At 46.9% G+C, this 25,230-nt stretch overlaps 4 protein-coding genes across 4 annotated transcripts; 3 read left to right on the plus strand and 1 right to left on the minus strand.

Moving 5' to 3' along the window:
- Nucleotides 1-275: 275 nt before the first annotated feature.
- On the plus strand, nucleotides 276-7,242 carry PtA15_7A650 (uncharacterized protein; the record flags this gene model as incomplete). The annotated part of the gene is made up of 13 exons (XM_053171279.1): nucleotides 276-419; nucleotides 503-2,965; nucleotides 3,034-3,291; nucleotides 3,366-4,626; nucleotides 4,710-4,876; nucleotides 4,957-5,160; nucleotides 5,262-5,439; nucleotides 5,512-5,621; nucleotides 5,713-5,880; nucleotides 5,961-6,086; nucleotides 6,168-6,422; nucleotides 6,499-7,097; nucleotides 7,179-7,242. The coding sequence occupies 13 exons, from the start codon at nucleotides 276-278 to the stop codon at nucleotides 7,240-7,242; spliced, it is 5,997 nt and encodes a 1,998-aa protein (XP_053022476.1).
- Nucleotides 7,243-8,240: 998 nt separating this feature from the next.
- On the minus strand, nucleotides 8,241-10,084 carry PtA15_7A651 (uncharacterized protein; the record flags this gene model as incomplete). Its single annotated transcript, XM_053171280.1, has 8 exons — nucleotides 8,241-8,412; nucleotides 8,467-8,681; nucleotides 8,762-8,839; nucleotides 8,902-9,045; nucleotides 9,119-9,235; nucleotides 9,296-9,457; nucleotides 9,536-9,753; nucleotides 9,832-10,084. 8 exons carry the CDS (start codon nucleotides 10,082-10,084, stop codon nucleotides 8,241-8,243), a joined length of 1,359 nt encoding a protein of 452 aa, XP_053022477.1.
- Nucleotides 10,085-10,686: 602 nt separating this feature from the next.
- On the plus strand, nucleotides 10,687-12,156 carry PtA15_7A652 (uncharacterized protein; the record flags this gene model as incomplete). Its single annotated transcript, XM_053171281.1, has 6 exons — nucleotides 10,687-10,732; nucleotides 10,814-10,849; nucleotides 10,904-11,421; nucleotides 11,552-11,858; nucleotides 11,931-12,055; nucleotides 12,145-12,156. 6 exons carry the CDS (start codon nucleotides 10,687-10,689, stop codon nucleotides 12,154-12,156), a joined length of 1,044 nt encoding a protein of 347 aa, XP_053022478.1.
- Nucleotides 12,157-15,755: 3,599 nt separating this feature from the next.
- Nucleotides 15,756-17,114, plus strand: PtA15_7A653 (uncharacterized protein; the record flags this gene model as incomplete). Its single annotated transcript, XM_053171282.1, has 1 exon — nucleotides 15,756-17,114. The coding sequence occupies one exon, from the start codon at nucleotides 15,756-15,758 to the stop codon at nucleotides 17,112-17,114; it is 1,359 nt and encodes a 452-aa protein (XP_053022479.1).
- Between the last annotated feature and the right edge of the window lie 8,116 nt (nucleotides 17,115-25,230).

Genomic DNA, 25,230 nt, shown 5'->3' on the forward strand with positions numbered 1-25,230 from the left:
GGAGATGACCCGACTCAGTGCACCACCGACAAATTGTCTGCATGACGTCACCACCCACCAAGTCACCGCACTCAGCATCGAACTTGGACAACTCCGACCGCCTTCAATCAACTCAGCAGCACATTGGCCATCGTTCATCCAAGCACAGCGGTATGTACAGCAACCTCCCTTCTGCTTTCAATACTGAGAATGCAGCTTGGAAACTTCACGCACTGACGAAACCATTGGCTTCCATCTCAGGTTCCTAATATCGACCATCTTGGGTTCGGGACAGGATGGATTCCCTCGACCTCAACGTCCATTCGGCTATATTGACCTCACTGGCTCAGTGCTATGCCACGTCTTCACCAAACGATGAACCGGTTGCCATACTTACGAAACTTTCGGCGTTGAGCCTGAGCAATGGGACCACTAAGGATGTGAGTGTCTAGATTTCAATTCGTTGGTGTCAACCACAACCAATGCCTCATCAATGACTAATGTGATCTCATTATTATATCAGTCTGATACTGGCGATCAACATTCCAGTCAACCAGAAACCTTCTCCAATGCGGCATCATCCGTCGAAATAAAAATTACCGATTCTCAAGCCCATTATGTGGTTGCATATGCTGCTTACATTTCGCAATCAGCTGTCTCGCGGACCTCAATTTCTTCAGTTGAAATTCAACGGCTTTGTGATATGATCCGGAACCTAGGTTGCTGGTCTATCGAACTCAACCTCAGTACGGAGAACGCAGCAGAATGGCCTATTGTCGACGAGATTACATATCGCTTGGTATTGGCCATGTTGGAGATCGGCGTGCTGGCTAAGCCTTTGGACAGAGAGAAGCTCGTCGGTGCATTATGCGCTTTCATTTCTGAACTTGGGATCGGATTATCCAACGGATCACCTATTCGCATCGTAACCCACTTTCTACCATCGCTGTCTGGCCTGAGACGCGCCCTTGGATCAGGTTTTTTCCCATTCACCACAACTCACCTCAACCAACTATTCTCGTCAACCGTCAACTGCCCATTCTTTCCACTTTCTGCACAATCGAAGGAGCATATCGAATCGGCGCTCGCGGCTTCCTCCGAAAGTAACCTAACCGATTATTATCGCCAACAAATCGACCATTTCAAGGCTAGATATTTTATGATTGGGTTTCCGCTTTCACCAAGCATGATTGTTTTTGCCGGATTGCAGCAATTCCGAAATTGTCTTGAGCAGTGTCTTATTTCTGTTGACCTGGCGTCATCGACTGAGGATTCGGAAACAGAATCTAATGACGGCGGATGGACTCATCTCAAACATTCAGCTAGCGCGAAAACGGGGATTGGCTTCAGCTCGGACACAGTTCATGATATAAACTCGAAAATGACTGTTCTATTTGAAGATTATTACAGTCTCTATCAAGAAGAATTAGATACCGGAAGTCCTGACGATTATACTATCAAAATTATTTGCGAAATCATCAAGCTTTCGTCTGTTTGCGCCGTTATTCTGGACAATGTTTCGGATCAAGTGTTCGATCAAATGTTGACACTGCATACTGAAGAGGCTATCATTTTCCACCCTGCTATCCAATTCGCAGCATCGGAGTCACTCATTGTGCTGGCCCGCAACTTCCCGGACTTACTCGATAGAATCACGGAAACCTTGCGCGCCTATGTTTCCTCCACAATCCCTCCGACCGAAATGGATGCAAACCACGGCGATGAAGCTCCCCAAGCGGTGCTTGCTGCTGCACACGCATTGGCCGTATGCCTCGAGCTCAAGAATTCTCCGGACTTCACGAAAGCTGCGATTTACGCCCTCCTCAATCATGTCAACACCACTCAGGTCGATCTCACCTTGCAAAGGCCTACCAACGTGGAAATGACGCCACCCCTTCAGACTTCCTCCAAAGAACAGGCAGAATCTGTTTCCCTCGATAATCAGCAGCTTGTCTCAATGAACGCCCTCGGCACATTATTGATTCTATTAGAAAAAGCGGATCAAGTCGAGTTGAATTCAACCATAGCGCCAATGCTCCTCCTCTGTCTGAAAGGCGCTAGCTCAAACTTGGAAGCCGCCATCCTAAACGTTGTAGCGGATTTGGCTGTTCATGTCAACCAGCAGACTTTCGAAGATGTGATTTCTACCTTTACATCTCTTACGAAAACGGCAGGCGTAGAGCTCGGGACAACCGATTCGAAAGAAGTCTTTCAGCTTGGAATTTTCCGCGCTCAAGCTAAGCTTTCGAAGAACTTGTGTGAAAAAGAAGACTTCAGCGAGATTTACTTGATAGAGCTGTTGACGTTGTTTATTGACAAGGGCCAAGCAATTCAGAGCTCCCATGCTGGTCTACCTAGCTTTCCTCATCTTATAAACCAGCTTGCTGTGCTAGCACCCCTCATAGCAAATCTTCTACAGCCTGATAGCACTTATAATCCTAGGAAGACCGCTTCGTTGAAGATCTCGGAATTATTCCGAAATTTTTGGTATGTTTGTGTCATGTTCGGCTTCCTCTCATCAACCAGCTCCCCCAGGGCAATAGTCGGTAGTGCATCAGGATCTCCGGATTGGCTGATCGAAAGTCTCCGGCAAATCGCTACGAAATCGCCCACCTTGACCCACTTGACATCAATAAACTACCTGACTACCGAGCTTGATTTCAACCCAATCTTGAAATTCCCTGATCCTGTATTAACAACACCATCCAAGTCCAAGCAAAACCATGCTCACGTTCCAAGCCCACACCAGATAGCGTTGGATCAGGCTAAGAAGCAGGAACTAGCCAGCTTGATCCCTACTCATTCCGGACAGATCAAAAGTTTAAATTTTATACAGACGATATTTCTTTTGACGACTACTCGGCTTGAAATCTTCCGCGCCGAAGATTGTAGGGCTTCCAACATATTGGAATACTTCAGTCATGTTAGTCCTGATGAAGTTGATGTCCACAATCTCTTCGGGTGCCTGGTCACGATATCTGAAAAAGTAAGCCTGACCCTAAAAATAACTTTTTGGTTCACATTCCCAGGTCTGATGAATCGAATTTACTGCAGGTTCTTGGCGCATTTGTTAGCTCATTCCAGCAGCACGCCATCAGACATACGGCAGTTCCGCATGCCCATGATCAAATCCCTGAAATCCTGAAGTTCACGTGCCATCATTCAACTCGGATTCGGGGAATTGCCTTGAGATACTGTCAAGATATGATCATCGCGTTTCCAACTCTAGTCTGCGACTTCGATACTGTGCTCATTATGCTGGAGTTAATAACTTTGCTGAGAGTTTCGTGCGAAGGCGAATACGAGGATGAGGTATTGCTTGTTTTGTCTGCGGTCTCATTGTTACATTTACATCTTTCTGACCACCTTTTTCTTCCGAAAATCAGTATTCTCCCAAATACGAATTTTACTCCGAGAGAGCTGATCTCACAATTCAATTGATTGACGATTATGCCGTTCGTCAGCAAATTCTCAACGATCTCTGTCGATCGGTTAAAAACTGGTTATCTATCGCGTTGGCTCGTGCACCTTTGGAAATGAAGAGCATATTCTTGAGATACTTGGATGCTGTTACGTCTCCCATCTCGATGAATCCGATGGGTAACATTGAGATGGGCAAATCGATCGCACTGGAAATGGCCAAGATGATACCATCCAATTCGCAGTTGTCTCATTTACCATCGTGGGGAAACTGGGCTCCCGATTTATCAAGCGATCTCGCGCGTTCGTTTTCAAACAGGATGTTCTACAATGGACAAGCCATCCATCTTTCTTCGCTCCCGGATAATGAATGTCAGGCTCGCTTGGAGGAATGCCGAGCTGAACTGAAACAGATCATGAAACAAATCACATCTGGCGGGAAGAAGACTTCGATAACCCAATTATCAAGTGCTCTCTACCGGGCTGGTTCTCATGTGATCGCCAGTCCCAAGCCGGATCTCGAACTGTTACAGCGCTTGGTTTCTCTTCCTATCAGAATGTTTACCCCGTTGTCGGTCTCACTAGGTCTGGAAGTGTGGACTTGGTTGATTGATGTGAAGCCTGAAGTCCAAATCAAGTTGATCGCTGAGGTCATGACCATGTGGAATTGGACGCACCGTCAACGAAAAGGACTCTTCTCCAACTCTTTGAATTCGAAGAACCCGTTGAATCAAAGTATCCAATTCAATCCTACCGATCGAGACGAGATGCACCACCATCTTAATTCGATCAAGAGGATGCTCAAGCCTCATAGCATTATGCTCGACTTTCTCTCGAGCAGGTTCCAAGCTGCCCGTTATCAAAATCGCAGTTTGGTGATGGCCACCATGCAATTCTTGCGGAAATCTTTCGAACATGTTTCCGATTGGTGTAAACATCCCTTGAGCAGGGAGTTGCGGATTCGAATGCTAATCTTTGGCTTTAGCATATGCCAGGGTAGTCGAATGGAAGATAACGTGGAACACCTGTTGCGGGATTTATGCTACCACGCTTCGTTTGATTGGTTCAGTTTGACCAGCAGTTTTGGTTTTGGGCCAAACCGTTTGCAGCATGAATCCGAACTCCGCTTGCTCCAAGAGCTATTGGAAATGGTGAAGGTTGACGTACCGGTCAACGCATATCACCTCTCTAGCATGGATTTGAAGGCCAATCTTCGCTTGCTCCCAGGTACGTGTTCTGTCTGATCAGCTTGGCTCCGTGCCATATGTGATGTGTAAAGTGACTAGGTCTGCTCTCGAAACAAAACCCAGGCCGCTTGAGCCCCTCGGCAGCATCCCTGGCTCACACCGATCGCAATCGACTCCTTCAACTGTTTTTGGAGAACGAGATTCTACGCTTGATGGTTTGGCATAATCCTTTGAACGATTCGAAGAAGGGGAAGGACGTAGAGGCCAATATATCAAAGTTAAAGGGAGAAGTGAGATTGCTTGCTTGTAGTCTTCATGCTTAAAAAGCCAGAGCTTACTTTCATCTTTTGATCATTACGACTGCTATCAGTCGGAAGTAAAATTAATGGTTCAAACCGCTTGGTCCATTAACCCACATCTGGCGTTGAGGTTGGCCGAACGGTTCAAAAATATTCACATCGAAGAAGAAACTCGTTCTCTGGTCAAAAAGTTTCCACACCAAGCTCGGAAAGTCCCAGAAGCTTTAGATTATTTTGCCCAACAGTTTGACCCATCAATCATTCCCAATTTACACGTAAGCCTTTTGATTGATGTTATTGGTCATTGTGACGATGATCTCAATTCGCCTAGCCTGATAGTTTTTGTTGTTATTTGGAATCAAATCGATCAACTCAGCAAATCTTATACTGGAAGAAAACTCCGGTAATGACTGCGCTCACCTACTTTCTGCCTCAGTATGACAGCGATCCTGTCCTGTTACAATATGCTATGAGGGTGCTGGAAGAGCACCCTGTCGATGTCACATTCTTTTACATTCCGCAAGTCGTCCAGGCCTTGCGCACAGATACTTTGGGTAAGCATGAAAATGCAATCAGCTCCCTCAGATAAAATTTCGTCTATAGCTTAGAATTGGAATTCCTTGCAGGATATGTCGAACGGTTTATTTGCGAGACTGCTCAAGTTTCTCAGCTTTTCTGCCACCAAATTATCTGGAACATGAAAGCCAACACTTATAAAGGAGATGATGCGACCGAGGTAAGGTTTCTGCCTACCGCCCCTCGTCCGGGCCGTGATTGGTGTTTTTAGTCATGGTGCCGCGTGCTAAAACCTGCAATCGTTTTATTAGGCCGATTCTTTAAAACCCACATTAGATAGGATCATGGAATCAATCATCGGCTCTTTGTCAGGCGAGGCAAAAACGTTTTATGAGACCGAGTTCTCGTTTTTCGATGAAGTAACCAGTATTTCCAAGACGCTGAAAGACTATCTCAAAAAGGACAAAGCCGAAAAAAAAGCAAGTCAAGACAATGAACAAAGGATTTAAAGAACTCTAAAAGGTTTTCTTTGAAGCTGACCCTAACTTCCTCTCCGCAGGCAAAAATCGCTGAGGAGTTGGCCAAGATCAAATTGCTCAAAGGTGTCTATTTGCCTAGTAATCCTGATGGGACGGTTGTGGATATTGATCGCACCTCTGGCCGCCCTCTGCAAAGCCATGCAAAGGTTCGTTGTGTGCATTTAAATAATATTCCAAAACCGTCCCCTTGACTGATCTCAATTATCTCGCATCTGATTTGAATTCAGACGCCATTCATGGCGACGTTCAAAGTTCTCAGGGAAAAAACGGTCCATCTCGACGATGATGGTAACGATGTTGAAGAAAGCCAGGACGTAACTAAATCTGTCGAAACTTGGCAGGCAGCAATCTTCAAGGTTGGCGATGACTGTCGCCAAGATGTCTTAGCCTTGCAACTGATTGCTATCCACAAAACGATGTATGAGAGTATGTGCGTCGATCTTCATCTCGTACCGTACAGAGTTACCGCGACGGCACCCGGAGTAAGTTTTTTTTTGTCACCAACGCATCTCTGCAAGTCGATGAACAGTATCTGACGTGTCTAAACGTGTACATCAGTGTGGAGTAATTGATGTGATTCCTGATGCAACCTCACGTGACGAGATGGGTCGTGCGAAGATCAACGACTTGACCTCCTTTTTCATCGGCAAGTTTGGCCCAGTAGAATCGATTGGTTTTCAAACGGCACGAATGAATTTCATTCGCTCGATGGCAGCCTATTCAGTAATGTGCTATCTGATCCAGATCAAAGACCGACACAATGGAAATATCATGATTGATGGACAAGGGCACATCACTCACATCGATTTCGGCTTTCTATTTGACATCGGTCCTGGCGGGATTAAATTTGAGCCGAACTCATTCAAGCTGACGGGCGAGATGATCGCGTTGATGGGCGGACAGAATTCGGCTGGCTTCCGGGCTTTCCAAGAATTGGTCGTCAAGGGATTCCTGATCTCTAGACCGTTTTTCAAGGAGATCGTCACATGTGTGAAGCTGATGAGCGACACCCAGCTCCCTTCTTTCAAGGGCGAATCCACAATCACGAAATTCATCGAGCGCTTCAAACCTAACTTATCCGACCGAGAGGCCGCTATCTTTATGCAATCCGTTATTGCTAATGCTAAGCAAAACGGTCTCTCTTTACTATACGACGAGTATGTTGTTGCTCTGTCATTTTGTTATGGGAGAGAGAATGAACTTTGAATTTGACAATCTTATTTTTCCGATTGATCTAGGTTTCAATGGGTGACCAATGAGATTCCTTACACCCAAAAAGATTGGATAACAAGGCCAAGTTAATTCGAAAAAGGACGCAATTAGTCAGGAAACATGACAAGCATGCGCATACAGCCGAATGTTTTTTCTTGTCAAGTCACCTTTCCATACTTTGAATTTGCTTTACAATTTTTGTGTGTGTAGGTGTGGATTCAAAATAGAATTAGAGAGGACATCAAGACATCCTAGTACAACCTTCATAGAACTTATTATTCACTTTCATTAGATCTTTCGTCTCTCATACTCTTCAAGGTATTATTCTTCATTGTAATAGCATTTTGGTTTTTCTTTGACGTTTGAGTTTCACATTTGAGGAAACCAAAAATCTGTAATTTGTGATTTATCTCCTTATTTCCTCTATGCGTATGAATGGATCGCTTTTGCTATTTCTATCATTGCAAGGGTCATGTACACCACGGGCGCACTAAGCCGTCCCAAGGACAGCACTCTGTGGGATGACGCCAGGACGGCGCAACATACTCCACAGCCCATCCCAGGGGCATGCTCATCCGAATATAAATGATCATCACAGGGACGGCCCTACGTACCATCCCCGAAACGGCTTGAGCATACAGCCTGGGGCTGGATCAACACTATCATATTGCCATTCCGCGGCATGAAGGCTGCTAACCACGCACGTGGCCTGAATGGCCCATGTCTGTCCAAATGCCAACAACCAAACATCCCCGCCCAGACCACCCGGCCGTGCCACAGCACTGGGACATTTGTACCACACCAGGTGGAGTGCCCAGTAGCATGCATGGCCGGCTTGGATGCATCCACAGGGCGTACTCGCACTGCACGCCACCCAACAGACTGGCTGGAAAAGCGCCAGCAGAGCGGCAGCTCCGCTTTCCAGAAAGCAACTGACGGAGAGGGACGCGCGTGTCCTGACCACCATGGTCACAAAAGAACGAGAGACATGTTTGATTGCGCCGGCACAATTAAAAAAATGATAGAGAAAAAAAAGAATGTACAAAGAAAAATATGTACAAAAAACAGACTGGAAGGTATTAAACTAATCAAAAATCAGCTGCGTCATCTTGCAAAGCCGGTTCGGCGGTCGATTCGTTGGCTTCCATGCGAGCTAGAATCTCCTCCTCGGTTGGCAAAGCAATGCTTGCCGAGTCCATCTCAGTCCACAAGTCATGCCCGAAAGTGGCATGATCATAGGCCAGGACCAGCTGGTAAAAACTGTAAAAACATTGAGCGCTTTATCCAGCTGGTTATGTAGAAAAAATTACTCACGCCAAGCGGTATGGACGGCGCTTGAGCGATAATTCACACAGATGTTCATCAATATTCTTCCATTGCCGACCAACATCCCCGCCTCCCCGGCCTGCAAACTGTATGATTGTCTGGATCCGCAGGTAGGCAAGTCGTGCTTTCAACAAAGATTGGTTCCCCTGCGGCTCTGGCAGCTCAGCTGCTCCAGCAATGGGTGGTGTGAAACTCGCCTTCATCTGCAATATACATATCAAAGGATCGATGGCTTAGAAAGATAAAAAATTGCGATGAAAATATGTGAATCAGTTGCGCTTACCTGAACCAGTAAAGCACTGATTGTGGGAACTGGATGCAGTATTTCCCTGCCAGCTCCCGCATGGATGTTGGTCAATAGCTGCAAGTGATCATGTATGTTAGTTAAGTCGATGCCTCATCAAAACTTGCCAAGGTACTCACTAGGTCCCTCATTTTTCCCCGACTGTTACGAAGCTTGTCACGTACAAAAGTGTCTACACTACCCAAGGCCGCAAGCTCACCATCTATGTAACCTCGCGGCAGGTAATCACGTTTAAACTGAGTGTTCTGATTATTAATCGCCTCCTTCAAAAAATTGAGTCAAGATGCGCGCAACGTCAGCTTGAATCAGGAGGGACGTTGTATTATTGAAACATACTAGAACCAAGGTCAACAAGCTCTTTGAACGGCGAGGAGAATTGCGGGGCTGGTCGGATCCGTATACCGCACAGCTTCTACTCATCAGTATGTTGCGAGCTGTCCTCTTGACAAAGTCCTGTTATAACATGTACTTAGTCAGGGTAGTACATCCAACCAGGAGGGAGACAGCACGCACACTGAAGACCGATACATAGTGAAAGCCCCTCGCGGCGGGTGTGGCTGTCTCGGTTGGGAGGGGTCGATGAATAGTGAGGAGCTCCCCGCTAAGCCGTTCAATTGCTTGTCGGAAAGCCAGCATGCTGTAGATACTCACTACATATTGGCGAGGCGCGGGCACCTACACATGTTTATGGGACAATTTCAATTCTTATCAAGTGTTCTCGGCTTGATTTAAAAAAAAGAAACGAAAACATACATATGCCAGCTGCTCAGCAAGTTCTGCATATGCACCTTGCAGCTGGAAGATGCCCTCAATGCGGTCAACAAACTCGTCGTCTACAGGTTCGTCCTGGTGATTCATGGCTGCAACAGGGTGGGGCCAGCCTTCCAAAATGCGGTTTGTTGGGTTCGACCAAGGTGACGGGTTTGCTATGGCCGGGGATTGTGCGAGTCCTGGAACTGGAGGTAACAGACCTTTGGAAATTTTCCAAGGTTTTCCGGTTCATTCGGTAAGTTCAGATGGAGCAATAATTCCACAGTTGATGTGCTTACCTGGTCGACTGAGCTCACCACGCGCAGTGTTCGCCCTCGTCGTCTGCGTTGGAACTGTACTTGGAGTCCTTCCAGAACGGCCAGGATTCACTGCAGTTGTGTCAGATCCCCGAACTCTCCTGATAGGTCCTGCATGTGATTCTTCAGAAGCGTCGTTTGTGCGGCGGTGATTTGGGTCTGGTGTGTTTCTGGCTGGGGGCTGATCATGATCTTCGTCTGAGTGCTCGCTCTCGGACGACAAGGCAAAAGACATCGGACTGTTAAAAGTAAAAAATGTGAAGAAATTTGAGCCGTGGCGGAAGCAATCAACGATTCCTGGATTGTGAATTTGTGTGTGCTGGGGGAAGTTGAGGCACTTGGAGTGCAAGTCCCTGTTAAATAACGTCTTCCGCTGCGTGCTGGATCTCCCCAATGCGGAATGGCACCCACCCATCATATCACCTCACCTCATCTCGCATTTTCACCACTTCTTCTCACATGTGCAAATTTGGATGGGATTGACCCTTAAAACCCCGGTGAAAACACAACTGGTAGCTAGAGGCATGAGCAAGAAAAGCCGCGGTGGTGCGAGTCATGAGCAAGCCATTCGGTTATGAGCAATAAAAACCACATGAAATCAGCCTATTCACACATTCACAGCTGTTGTGCATCATGAAATATTCATAGAACCATGAGCAAGCAAAACCATGGTGACTTGGGCCTCGAATTATTCACCTTGGCATTATTTGGAGAGGCAGGAATTTTTGGCGGTAGAAGCCTGTCAAAATCAAGTGAATTTATTTTCCCCATCAACCTTTCTGGTACATCCTTGAGTTTAATATACATCACTAATCCCCGTGCTAGACTGCTAGGATCATGCCACGAAAGAAACAGATCAAATCAACTCGGGTGCTTGACCCTGGTGAGTGAAAAAACTTTTGAGAAGTACGGCCTTGCCAGTATGAGTTGATCAATGATTCTTGCCAACTCCCCTGTTCTGAAGCCGTATGGGATCAAGTAGTTGATTCACCTGAGGGAGGTGTGTATGTATGCATGCTCTGCCGCTCACGCAAAATATCGTGGGCATCTGTAGCAAAACACGAAGCATCCGCGAAACATGTCGCAAAGCTGGGTGATTTTCATGCCATGCGCGCCACAGCTGCAGAACTCCGGGAGGACAACCAACAAAATCTCGATGAAGGTGGCAATGTTGAGCCAGCTAGCGCGGTATTGGCGCCGGAAATAGGAAACCCAGCAAACGAGCAGGTGTGCCCACCAGAGCTGCTAACATGGGCCCCATACGCGGGAATTGCACATTTCCCCGATGGCATGATCCGTGAGGATAATCACACAATCGATGGAGCTGGTAGTCAGTTTAGCAAGGAAATCTCTGACTCAGACTATGTTCCATCTGAAGCTCGGTCTGTACTACTCTCTGAATTGGACTCCGACAATGAGGCCAACGGCGAAGGGTGGGAGATGAACCCCGGGGATCTCAGAGCTATGGTTGAAGCAGTCATGCCTTCAGTACAAGGAACTCGTCCTCAACTGCCACCGACCCAAAAGCATCGGCAGACTGATAAATCGTGGTGGCCCTTCCGTTCCAAAGAGGTGAGCTCACAGTATTTTGTCAAAGTTGATGGTAGCTGACAGTGCCATCTCTTTCCAGCACTCAATTGCTTCGCTGGTGATAGGCTATACTCATTCTATTGTATCTCGAAGCTTGTACAATCACCTCAAGTTAATGTTCCGACTATTTGGAATCAAGCTACCTGATTGGACCACCATTCGTCGGGCGAAGGCCGACATGCGGGCCCTACTTAAAATGGATGTCCAGTATTCGAAATCCATCTTCAACACACCCACCTACGCATTAAGTCTCAAGCAGATCCTTGCCCAGGAAATAGCCAACCCCTTAGTTAGTCCAGTCCTAGAATTCTATCCCCAAGACGCACGGGGTAAAGATATATACAAGTTGTCTCAGTCTTGGAAGTGGCTAGAGGGGCTGGACTCATCTTCGCGTGCGCCCATGGTCCGAACAGAAAATGGTGATTTCTATATTTTGGAACCACTGCAGCTCTTAAATGATGTAATAGTGGTACCACTATACTTTTATACAGTCGGAGGCGAAATGTGGTCCAAATGTGTCCCTCTTGAATTCAATCCTGAAGTCAATGGGCCCCATCTCCGGTTGACGATCCCGGGGCATACTTCTTTCACATCGGCACATGTGCTCACTATTCCGGTTGGCGATTTTTTCCGTGATTACAAAGGGATTAGAGGACCCGAGGGGCTGCTTCTTTCTGGCCGATGCAATGGAAAACTTTATGGTAGGTGGTGTTGTGATATTTATGTTGAATCCTTTTATTTTATTAACAATGATCTACAACTCGAATTTCTCTGGTCAGAACTGGGGAACAACATCACATTGATCCATTGCCTCCCAAACCCGTGGAGGGAACGCGCCAAAGGCAAGATCATTCGACATATGCCAATCACATTATACTGCGACGACACCTCGGGTAATCAATCCAAGCGTTGGAACAAACACATATCTTTTTTCTTTACGCTCTCGGGCCTACCGCCAGAGATGACCAACCAACAATACAATTGTCATTATCTTACCACATCGAATGTAGCTGGCGCCATGGAGTTGGCAGTACCAATTGTAGCGGATCTTAGGTGTGTATTTCATTGACTTCCGGGGCGTATACACAATTGTTGTGGCTTACAGATTCGCTGAATCTGAGTTCTGGCAGGCACTTAGCCACCGAAGGAGTTGTAGGCTGGGACTGTTCCATTATGCAGGAGGTCCTCATCACATCAACATTGCTTTGCTTCCTGGGGGATTCTCCCATGCACGCGGAAATTACAAGCACTCCAATCCCTGGAAACTGTCTCCATCCTTGCCGTGCATGTGACCTTTCGGCTGAGAACATGAAAGGGAAGGCCACCATTGAATATGTATGCTCTTTTTGTATGCTCGGCTTGTCAGGAGAATGAGTGGGTGGCTTGCTGTGCGATTTGTGCACTTGGCTACCAATTTATGATGAATATTCTTCTGACTGTTATCATTTTGAAAGATTTCCAATCCAATCAGGTCTTGGGCCACGATAAAGGAAAATTGCTACAAAATTTGGCACACGTCTCATGAGCCTCGCAGCAAGACCGCTGTTGAAAATTTACACACCCAGTTAGGAGTTAAAGATACGCTGAACAAGACTATCATCGATAGGAAGTATGAGATCATCACCAAGGACAAGAAAAAGGAGGCCACTCGGGCTGAGCTGAAGTTCCTCCTTGATCATGGGAAATTGGACTCCAAACGTCAGAAGACAATTTTCAACTCGTTCTTTGAGCTGGACGGTAAGAGGGCGGGTCTACTATCTGATACACAAATATGTACTGAACTGATCCTTCGGATTGCAAGCAGGTTTTGATGGGTGTCTTGACACTCCAGTGGAGGTGCTCCATGTTTTCCTGTTGGGAGTTGTGAAATACCTCGTTCGCGCGTTCATGAAGGCTTTGGCTCCGGCGCAAATTCCGAAAGTAACGGCCCGTTATCAATCTTTCGACACAAACGCACTCAACATACCATCCCTGCAGCCCCGATACCTCACTAGACATTACTCAAACTTTATTGGCAAAGACTTCAAGATCGTCCTCCAGACCGCGCCTTTTGTTCTGTTTGAATACATGAGCGAGCACGAACGGCTTTTGTGGTCTGCTCTCTGTCAACTGGCCCCATTGATATTTGAGACGCGGATAAAAGACATGGAAACTTATCTATCTGAACTCACTCTCCGTATACGACTGTTTGTTTGCCTTCTGATCAAGGGGACGGCTCAATGGGTGAACAAACCCAAATTTCATATGCTCCTTCACCTTCCAGATGCGATTCGTCGATTTGGACCGCCAGCTTTGTTTGCAACGGAAAAGTTGGAGAGCTACAATGGAATCCTGAGGAATGCATCAATACATTCTAACCGCCAAAGTCCAAGCAAAGACATAGGTGTCACATTTGCCAACTTCCGCAATCTTCGACTTTTGTATTCTGGCGGGTATTTCTGGGTCGAAGAGCGCAAAACATACGAGACAGCAGCAACATCTGTGATTAACTTGTTCAAAAGCAACGACTCTGTACAGAAGTCGATGGGTTACAACACCTCACTCTTTGCAAATTCCTGTGATTCCTACCCACGTGTGCGAGACCGCAAGCTTACTGCTGCACAACGGTTTGCTGTGCCTCCCGCACTGGCAAGTCATCTTCCGGGGTCCTCATGGCGCCAATTAGCTGAGATAAGTCTAACCAGCAAGGACGTTTTGAGGGTATCTTCATTTATCCTGGTGAGTTCAGTGATTTTTGCCGTCTAGGGCTGCCGGGTGGGATGCATAGCTGATACAATTTCAATCCGATGAAATTAGTACCAATCTAAGGGGGGTACAGGAAGGCCAGATGTAGGACGTGTGGACATGTTGTGGGAAGCAGAGAAGCCGACTGGTTCTTTTCTTTTTGTCTGTCTCACTCCGTTCGAATTCGGCGGTATCAGCGAATTCTACAACATGAGGGAGATCTTTCAGGCTGGGGAGGGTCAATTTATCAGTGTACAGGTAAGTGCAAAATCTGTATTCGTCAAATAATTTTGTATCCATTCTCACTATATCATTCATTGCATTCAAGAATATCGTTGCGGTCATCAATGTACAGCATGATTGCCACAAAAGCAAATGCTCTGTAACTTTGTCAAAGAAGGTGCGAGTCGAGCGGCAGGATACGGAAAACTTGGTTGGCGAGCTCACCCATGCCAATAAGACGAGCTATATTGTAAATGTGGCGGCGTTATCTTCGCCTTTGGTGCACCGGGAATTCTCGGAAATCCATTTACAGCGAGTTGAGCCTCTTGCTCAAATCCGTTGCCTACATGAGGGCATAACACAGTGGCACTTAGCGGGGACGAAAACTGGGCCACCAATGCCCATGGAAGTGGTAGACCCCAGCCTGGTCTGACGAGGAGTACAGTGAGCATTGTATTGTATGTAATATATTTCTTTTAGTGAAACTAGATATTGCCCCCTGCGGGGCTTCGCTTGGGTTGGCAAAACGCTGCCTCTTGGAGATGTCCCTGTCACATCCACTGTTTCCTGGATGCCAGTTGGTTATGTGGGTATATGTGGGGGTAGCCCAGTGGCGCAGTTTTCCTGTTTCTGGGTTATCTGACTCTTGCTGTTGCGAGAGCATCGGATCTGCACCCATTTCCTGCCTCGGAAATGGTCAGCTGCTGCTGCCCAACGCAAGGGGGCAGCTGTGGAGCAGGGGTGGCAATACGATAGACCATTCGCAATGGTTACCCATTGTGCTGATCTCATGGCAGCCCGGGGACGGCTGCCCAGCTTGCGGGACGGCTGCGGAGCAGTCACATCCCAGGGTTGGCTGAGGCTGGGCGGTTTGCGCCCACGGTGTAGATTACTTCGCATCTCTGAATTACCAAACTTCGGCTTCGCCTTCAACAACGTGCAATTTTTGGCGACGCTGAGAACTTGGGCTTGGCTGCCATCTGGGTTTCTCTGTCAGATCATGCTATGTGTCATCTGGACCGCTTCACACCAGCCGCAGCAAGTGGGGGACTTCCCGTCGCGAACAGGATTTGGATTGGAAGCCAAAACCACAAACCAACTGATCAGATTTCCCGAAACAGCTTGATTGGATCATGAAACAAGCAGATAATACTTTTAATGGCACGGCTCAAGTAGTACACATTTGTGTCCTCCGAGATCCCTGAAGGGAAACCTGTAGCGACGTGCGGGTTTAAACTCAACAGTGATTGTTGGGTCATGGCCCAATGGGCACGCGTCTCGATTCCAAATACAAAGCAGGAAGCCGGTTGCTCCTCAAAACAGCTTCGACTATTTCTCCCACTTTCCGTTTCGACTAGAATTCGCCAAAAATGGGAACGCCATTCTTTGTCGCCTGCTTGGTCTCGCTGTTGGTAAGCTCAGCATCCCTGGGGAAAATCAAAACATTTGATGGACTTGAATTACCCGATTTAAACGGACCGGCACCGGTTCCACTATCGTTCGAGGAATCTAATTCTTGTGGGCGGTCAATTAAACACTGTTCGCAAGCTCCAGGGCTTATTAGTGTTCGCAAGTCGGCACAGGTGAATCCGACGACGGTATCCATGGATATATCGCGTGGCCAACATTCATCTGTTGGCTCCCGTAGGCAAATATCAGTTGATCTAGGCTCAGATGAAAGTCGAAAGCGGTCGAAGTTAGAACATGTTCACATGCCCCAGGCTTCGATCCAAACTGAAGCACACAAACCTCAGAAGAGTGGACCAAGCAGCCCAACACAAATTACCTCCTCCCAGGTAGAGATATCAGAAAATGTAAAGCAGCTCAATGAAGCTGGCCAAGGCATAACACAATCCACGAGCTACGACAGTCGGGGAAAAGAAACAAGCGAAACCACTCCATCATCTTTCAACGTTTACAATTGGGATTTTTTGATAGCTCGCGAACTAGACAATGACACAAGGAATGAACCTCAGAAGAACAAACTAGTGCAGCTTTTTAAGACATTCGGATTTCAAGAGACTGGGGGTTTCTATTGGGTTAACCCAAGTAATCTCAAACAATTTAGGAAAAATTTCAATAAACAGCGCCACGAAATTCGCGGAAACAGTAAAATCTATCTGAGAGAAGAGTCATTGGGTAAACTTGTGTTGACGCTATCAGATGAAAAGCTCGCACTCGATCGAAATCCAACTTTCCGCAAAATCATGTCTGACTTCAATTCTAGAATTGAAAAAAGAAATGAAGAGCTTGAAACGCTAACAAATCTTCCCAAAATAAGCAACAAGAAAATCAAATCGATACAAAACTATATATCCAGTGTAACAAAGATGAGCACATTCTTAGCAGTCGTCCATCTTTCGCTTTTCAAGCAACATGATGTTGGTGATGGAGATCAACTTCTGCTGAGCCAAAAAACAGTCCAAGATATCTTGCTTTTCATCGAAGATTTTTGGATACAAGCTGAATTAACCGACGGCCATTTACCATGGGAAAAAACATGGGCTATCCAGCTATCCGAAATGCTACGACTTCGATTTGATTTCTGGGAGATTTATCCCATACGAGCGCATTATCACAGAGCCTGGAGTCTAGTGGAATACTGGGCAATCGGCCACGGGAAAAAAGTAATAGCACGCGATGGTCCCACATTCCCCGTTGAATTAGTGAATATCATGTTGATCTATTTGAATCCTGCCTTTTTCCTTAGCCGTCCTGAGAAAAACTAGATCCACTTCTTTTCATATATGCAGGTAGCAAGATAAACCTTTCTTGATCAATGAAAAAGCCCTGTTATTTTACTTCTTGATTGCCAAATTGGTACCTCAAACCATCTTAGCACTGGCAGTTGTTAAGTCTCCTGGTCAGTGCTCCAATGTTGGCCTGCAAAAAAAGGCCTTCCACCTTCCAATTAGCCATCTTTTTGTTTAAAAATTCACATCCCTTTTAGTAGAGAAAAACTAGCTCTTACATTGAAATTCATACCACTTTGAAGCATAAACAAAAAAATAGATGTTGATAGACTTGTTTTTAAGCAAGAATTATGACCGGAAAGTAGTAGAGGAGTAAATTATCAATTGGGCCAGGTGTCCATTTGGCTTTTTTGGCCTTTTTAAAACTGAAGCACTTGTAACTCCCAAACCACAAATCCAATCAACCTGCATCAAACTTTCCCATATAGGCATCTTGGCTTTGTGGTTATGTATGTATTTTTTTTAAATATTTTTGAGAATTAATATCATTTCCTTGGATGTTAGCAAGAATCACCGCTGGAGGTTGGATTTTGGAGTTATCCCCTACTTGCTCTGAAAAATGTCAATTTAATAAATTAATTAAAAGTGAAGGACATAACCTCTGGCTATCTTTCCAGTGCAGAAAAACAAAGAAAAAATCAGGCCTTTTGGCCAGTTCATTTGACTCAATGGATTTCCTCCAGGAAGGTGAGGCAAATGGCAGGGAAATACTTTCCCTGCCAAAACACCTCAAGCTCTCAGGCCAAAATTTTGACATTAGTCGTAAGTCCCTCCTTCAGAGGCTTGCGCTTTGTGCAAGGGGCTCTTTGTGCCAGCGCAGGCTATACCAAGGCCCTCTGAAACAAGTTACTTATGTTAATTTAGAATACCCCAATACCTGTAACCTACCCAAGCATGTAAATGGATGTGCCCTTGGCCAAAGACCCTTCATGGGATCTCTGAGAATATGCAGTATATTGTACACAAATTCACCAGACCAATGTGTCCACTTTCCTATTCTCACTGTGTTGTTAAAATATCTATAAAAATTATTTATGTTAAAAATAGGGTCTTGGAAAAACGACTCCCAAGTTTTGGGAAAACAACTCCCATACGTCCTTGCAACCATTTTTCGACCAGCGCTCAACGTCGACCTAGACCCTTTTTTTGGGAGTCGTCGACCCAAAAAAAATTATTTTTGGGAGTCGTCCGCACTAATTTTTATGAATATTTTTATTATTTTTTTCTTGGGGGGTTTGGGAGTTGTTCACCCAAAACGAGTGCCCCCTGCGTTATTTCGGGAGTCGGCCGCGGGGGCCACGGAAGCCCCCAGGGAGTCGTGACGACTCCCCTTTGAGCCCCCCACCCATCACACAAGTCACACACCACAACCGCCACACCAACCGCCCAATCACCGCTCACCCGTCCACACCTACCGCCTGATCAATCAAAGAATATGATTAACCCAGCCGCCCCCGCCGCCGTCCAGGACCAGGACTCCCAGGCCCCTGTCGCCGCCATGGAGCACGCCGGGCCCCCTATGACCGCCGTCGAGCTCGCCGACCCCCCTGTCGCCGCCATCCAGTAGGCCAAGGCCCCAGTGCCTGGCGAGCACGCCGAGGAAACCCCAGCCGCAGGGCCAGGTAAGCTCCCTCCCCCATCCAAAATGGAGGCACTGAGCCCCCAACACCCTTGTTCACACCCTTGATCCAGCTGCCGATGAAGACACCGCCAAAGGCCCCGCGAACGGGTCTGGCATCAACACCGACTCCCTTGCAATCGCGGCCCAGGACCACGGAGCCACCCTGGCCATTCTAGACCCCCAAGGAGCTGTCCTAGCCAGCGGTGCTCAAGGTCTAGCCCCCGCCGACTCCCGTGATCAAGGTCTAGCCCCCGCTGACTCCCGTGACCCTGTCGACTCCCCACGTCCCGCAGCCGCCGACTCCCAACCTCCTGCAGCCGCCGACTCCCAAACGGCAGCCGCCGACTCCCAGGCCATTGCCGCCGTCGAAGCCTGCATTCAGACCACTGAAGCCCTTCAAGACGTCACCCTAGACCCCCTCCTCCTTCAAATTACTCAAGAAATTGCCAAAAAAAAACTAGAAAACGAAATCCACAAAGAAAATGAGGAAGAAGTATTTGAAGATTATAGGTTAGATAATCCAGACGACAAGAAGACACTTGAGGAATATGTAGAGCTAGCCAGAGAAGAGAAAACCATAGAAGATTGTATTGTAATGTTAGAATTAGATGAAGATAATACTAACAATGATCCAAACTCTGGAACGGTTCCAACTGAAAAAAACGCAGAAGAAATTGAGAAAATACTTGAGAAAATTGCTGAAGAGAGAACTGAGAAGGAGCTCAAAGAAATGGAACTTGAGAAAAAGAATCAACCGGATGATGAAGACTCAGTAAATGAAGAAGGAGAAAGGACAATCTACGGCAACATTCATGCGCCGCCAGCTGGAAATTATGACAACATTGAATCGGTTAAGGAGGCCATCCAAGAATTTGCTTGTGCGCATGGCTATGGGATATTGGTCAAACACTCTGTTCCTGGAAAGAGTGTCCATTTTAAATGTGTCAGGTCTGTTATTCCCCACTTCTTTTTCATTCTTCTGTTAGTATTGACTGACATTAAATCCACATTGAAATGATACAGAGGAGGTGATCCTGCAAAAAACAAACGTAAAGGTGATACTCGTGAAAATATATCATCTCGATTGATTGGCTGTCCGTTCGCCGCTGCCGTATACAACCAGAAGAAGAAGGGCCACTGGAAATTCACAGTCTCCAACTTGACTCATAGTCACCGCCCCACCGCCGCCGTTGCCCACACTGTTCACCGTAAGCTCAGCGACACTCTCTACGAAGAAATGAAAAGACTTGGCGAGGCCGGATTGCGACCGGCACAAATACTTGAATGCCTCAAGAAGCTGCACCCTGACCAGACAATCCTGGCCACAATTGATACAATTTACTCAGCACGAAAGCGGGCTGCGCAAGAGATGTTGCAAGGAATCAGTCCCATCATTCACCTGAATGAAATTCTGGCTGGAACCAATTTCACAACTATGACGAAGGTCGACGAATCTGGCGAGCTCAAGGGCCTTTTTTTCTGTCATTCCCTCTCTGTGAAGCTTCTCCATCAGTACCATTCAATACTTTTCCTCGACTGTACGTACAAGACGAATAAGTATCGGATGCCTCTCCTCCACATCACCGGTGTCACTGGAGCCAACAAGTCTTTCAGTTTGGCATTCTGCTTTCTTGCCAAAGAGACACAAGATTATTACAACTGGGCGCTCAAATCTCTCCTGACAGTTTTCACCTCAAACAAGATTCCCCTTCCTGCTGTTGTTCTGACCGACCGAGAAGAAGCTCTCATCTCCTCTCTCCAGTCCAATTTTCCCGATTTGACCCACATGCTTTGCACTTGGCACATACAGAAGAACTTGGTCTCCAATGGCGCAAAACACATCAAGAACAAGGTGAAGGAGTTCGAAATGCTTCAACACTGGAGCAACTTAATCAAGATGACTAGTCCTGGCGATATCCGTTCAAGCTTCAGTCGGTTTTGCGCAAAATACGGCGAAGCTTTTGGAGATTATATGATTGAGACATGGCTTCCAGTGTGTGAGAAGTATGCTAACGCTTGGACAAAGGATATACCTCATTTCGACCATTGGACAACGTCTCAAATTGAATCATTGCATGCTTTCATCAAATCTTATCTCCTGGGCCCCAACAATTCTTTTGCCGCCGTCATCAAGTTAATCAAAAATGCGCTTGAAGCTCAATCCCACAAAATATCCGCGGCGCATCACAAGGAGAAGATTAGAAGCCTTCAATCAATAGGGAAGATTTTCTTGCTCTGTCACGGCCGGATCACCCACTTTGCTCTCCAGAAGGCGCAGGATAACCTGAGAGCAAGTGTTGACCTGGAGAATTGGCACAGGTGCAACGGGTGTTACAAAAACCGGATGGGAATTCCCTGTAAGCATACACTCCGGCAGCGCGCAATGGATGGCGAGAAGATACTCCCCAAGGATTTTCATGTCCAGTGGCACATGAAGGTAAGATCTGGGTTTTTTTTCTCTTTTTGTCATGTGGGGGGGCCTTGGATGGCCGGTTCTCGTGGACGACTCCCGTTTTTCCTATGACGACTCCCATTTTTCCGCGGACGACTCCCATTTTTCCGTGGACAACTCCCATTTTTCTCCAACAACTCCCGTTTACCCCCGCGCGCCCCAGGGACAGGAACGACTCCCATTTTCCGTCCGTGCGGCATGCCAATTGGGATAACAACTCCCAACGACTCCCAAATCCCCCAGCCGCGGAGCCTTGATTGGAAGAACAACTCCCGCCGACTCCCATTTGTCCAGCCATTGCCACCCCCCCTCTGCCACCCCTCCCTCCAATTTTTAACCTCCCCTGCGCCATTCCCTTACTAACTGGAGTCTTTTCATTCCCCCCAGGATATTCATGCTCTTGGCACCAACGCTGATCTCACCCAAATTGAGCAAGTCGACCGGATCCGCGAAAGGCTCCTGCAGATGAATCCCGCGCAGATGGCGGCCCAGTTACAAGCTATCAACAGCCTATTGGAAGGCTCTGGAACCTTCGTGAAGATCCAGGAACCAACACAAGCTCAGACCACCCGTGGACGTCCAAAAGGCGCGCCAAACAAACCAAGAACTACAAAAAGGGACCCCTCCGCCTTCGAACACGTTGAAAATAAAAGGAAGAATGAAGAAGGAGCAATGATGAAGTCCAAGAAACAGAAGCTAGCGGAAACCAGAAAAGCGGAGAAGGAAGAAATGAAACAAATTAAGAAAGAAGAGAAGGAGCAACAAAAAAGCAAGAAAGAAGAGGAGAAGAAGAAGAAGCAAGAAGCAAAGAAGAACGAACCAGCACCCAAGAAGAGGAAAATCCCGGCCCAAAAGTCAAAGACCGCCAAGAAAGTCGCTCAGTCTCCTTCTCCAACTCCTTCCCCGTCGCCGTCTCCATCACCACCACCCTCCTCACCTGCGCTTCCTCCTCCCCCGCCGCCGAAAGCCCAAGTCCCAACAAAGTGCTTCAAACCGGTCCGTGTCGCACCTAAGAAGCCAGCTTCCCCTTCCCCTCCTGTGAACTCCGCCTCGTCTGCCGCCGCCCCTCCGCAGCAACGTACGTCCCGCGCCACTGGGAAGATGTGAGCTCTGCCTTCCCCTTCCCCTCCTTTTCAATCAACCTCGTCTGCCCCCGCGCCTCCGCCGCAACGTCCGACCCGCGCCACCGCTAAGAAGCCAGCTCCACCTTCCCCTCCTGCTCAATCAACCTTGTCTGCCCCCGCCCCTCTGCCGAAATTGAGCCAGGTACCTCCTCCGCGAGCCGCGCGAGCCACGCGAGTCCCTCCAGTCCCTCCACCACCAACAGCACCAGTCCCCCCACCCCCATCCAAAGAACCAGTCGACCGACCAAATTGGCTCAATCAACTCCCAGTCATCATCAGATCCTCGGTCAAGCGGATACTTGATGTCAAGTCAGATGGCCATTGTGGATTCCGCGCGGTGGCATGGTGCTTGGGGAATGGTCAGGGCGCTTGGAGTGCAGTCCGAGAAGCTCTAGCCGACAAAATCAGCAAACGAGGCGAGTGGTACGTGAAGTTGGGACATTTTCACAACATCAAGTCGACTCTGGCCAGAATAAACGTTTCCGGTACCAAAGGTTGCGGTATGGCTCATTGGATGGCGATGCCCTCCTCCGGCGAAGCACTGGCCAACACTTTCCAACGGCCAGTTTTTTATTTCACTGAAGAGTGGTCTCAAACTTTCCTTCCCTCCTTCTGCCCTCCTAACCAAAACCCCCCAATCTTCTTGACTTTCATCCGGCGACTTGATCACTTTGTGGCCCTAGAACTATCCTCCCCTCACGTCTTCCCTGCCCCAATGGTGTATCCGCTGCGCTGCGTTTAGCGCAGCGAAGCGGGTAGCGCAGCGATTTTTCGGGTCGCTGCGCTACGCGCTACGCGCAGCGGGCAGATCGCTGCGCTACACGCTTTTTGATTTTTCCGGAAAAAAAATCAAAAAATAGCGCGCTAAAGAAGCAAACACGTAGCGGTCAGCGCCGCTTTTCTCTATGCCATGTGGGAACCAAAAAAAATAAATGAAAAAGGTTTTAAACCACATAAAAACATGTTTAGAACATAAAACTGTTCTGCTATCCGCTAATTTAGCGGGTAGCGTAGCAAATTTTCGCTTTTGCTGCGCTTCTGCTAATGGCCCTGGGAGGTAGCGGACAATCGCTGCGCGTAGCGAGTAGCGCAGCGGTGTTCTCGCTGCGCTATTGCTTTTTGGTCTGGTCACGTAGCGGTCAACCGCTGCGCTACGCTAAAAGGCCGCTTTTTTTAGCGTAGCGCAGCGGATACACTGTTGCCTGCCCCTTCCCTACAAAAGAGCTGGAAGCTAAATGCCAACCCAGAGGCACGAGGTTGGGAGGCAAGATACTCTGATTGTTTTGCTCAAACAGGTGTAAGAAAGCTCCTCTTTCCTGATAAGAGTGGTAAATTTTACTGGTATTTCCATTTGTAGTTTTCATGTATTGGTGGTTCAGTTGTTCTAGTCTTTTTTGAATAAATATTGTGAATATTATTCCTCTCTAGTATTTTTTGAATAAACACTTTTTATATTTTCTTTTCCTCATTATTTCTGGCAGCTCTGAGAGTTTGTGTCATCAAACATGAGGTACAAATTGTGCGCTGGTAGGGAGCATGTCTATTGTGGAGCTGCACCCCTCATATCTCATGTTCTGATGGCACACTAAGGCCCCGTTTGGCTGACACGTTATACGTCATAAATGGTCGAATTTATGACGCGCGACCCCCGGGGGTTTCAAAGTTTTGGTGGCAACGGGGGGCGAACTTTGGGTCGCGGCGTCATAAATTCAACAATTTATGACGTATGACGCGGCAGCCAAACGGGGCCTAATGCCACAAACCTTATAGCGCAGAGGAGTTACAGTCTTGAAATATCCCTGAAAATTTTAGACTGTTTGGGTGTGTAACACAAAAGTTACACAGTTAGCAGTCATTTCCTACTGAGCATTTGGCACACCCCTTATGTGTCATGTTCTGATGGAAAAATAATGCCAGAAATTTTATATCACAGAGTTTATGCAGTCTTAAGATATCCCTGAAATTTGTGGACATTTTGGGTGTGTAACGCAAAAGTTACACAGTCAGCAGTTATTTTCCTACTAATTTTGGCGCACATCCCTTATATCTCATTTTCTGATGGGACAATACTGCTAAAACTTTCAGTATTGTCTTTTTATTTATGTTTCTCTGTGCTCTCAAATTTTTATGTCTCTAGTACGTGGAACAAAAAAGTTATACATATTAAAAATAATAAAAAATAATATGGAAAATTAGTGGGGACAACTCCCAAAAAATAATTTTTTTGGGTCGACGACTCCCAAAAAAGCCGTACCAAAAAAAAGGGTCTAGGTCGACGTCCAGCGCTGGTCGAAAAATGGTCGCGCGGACGTATGGGAGTCGTTTTCCCAAAGGGTCAGGCTTTAGGCACGCCAAAAAAAACCCAGATGCACGCCAAAAAAGGCGTGGACCTCCGACCACGCCAAAACTGTTTGGCGTAGGGAATAGTTCACGCCAATAAATTCTTTGTTTTGGCGTGTCCAGAGGATCACTCCAATGTTTAATGGAGTGAACATGGCTGCACTCCAAGAAACATGGAGTGTACTCAAGATTCACTCCAAGAATTTTTTTTGCGTACGCCAGCATGTGGATCTCTGGAGTGAAGTGCCACCCACTCCAAAAAAATTGGAGTGAAGCTAGTGCCACCCACTCCAAATAATTTGGAGTGTGGACGGTTAGGCACACCAAAAATTGTTTTTTTTTTTGGAGTGCAGCATACTGCATTCCAAAAAAGTGGAGTGCAAGTATGGAGATTCAAAACAAGTAACTAATATTTCATATGATCACCTACCATTATTATCAAGAAGAAAGAAGAAGGGGAAACCAAACATCAGAGATGAAAACAAGTGTATCTACTCTTTCAAACCCTGGTTGTATAAATTGATGCCCTTTTGTACAAAGTTCAACCAATTTTTC

Source organism: Puccinia triticina, chromosome 7A, assembly GCF_026914185.1.
Source record: "Puccinia triticina chromosome 7A, complete sequence".
Taxonomy (NCBI): Eukaryota; Fungi; Basidiomycota; class Pucciniomycetes; order Pucciniales; family Pucciniaceae; genus Puccinia; species Puccinia triticina.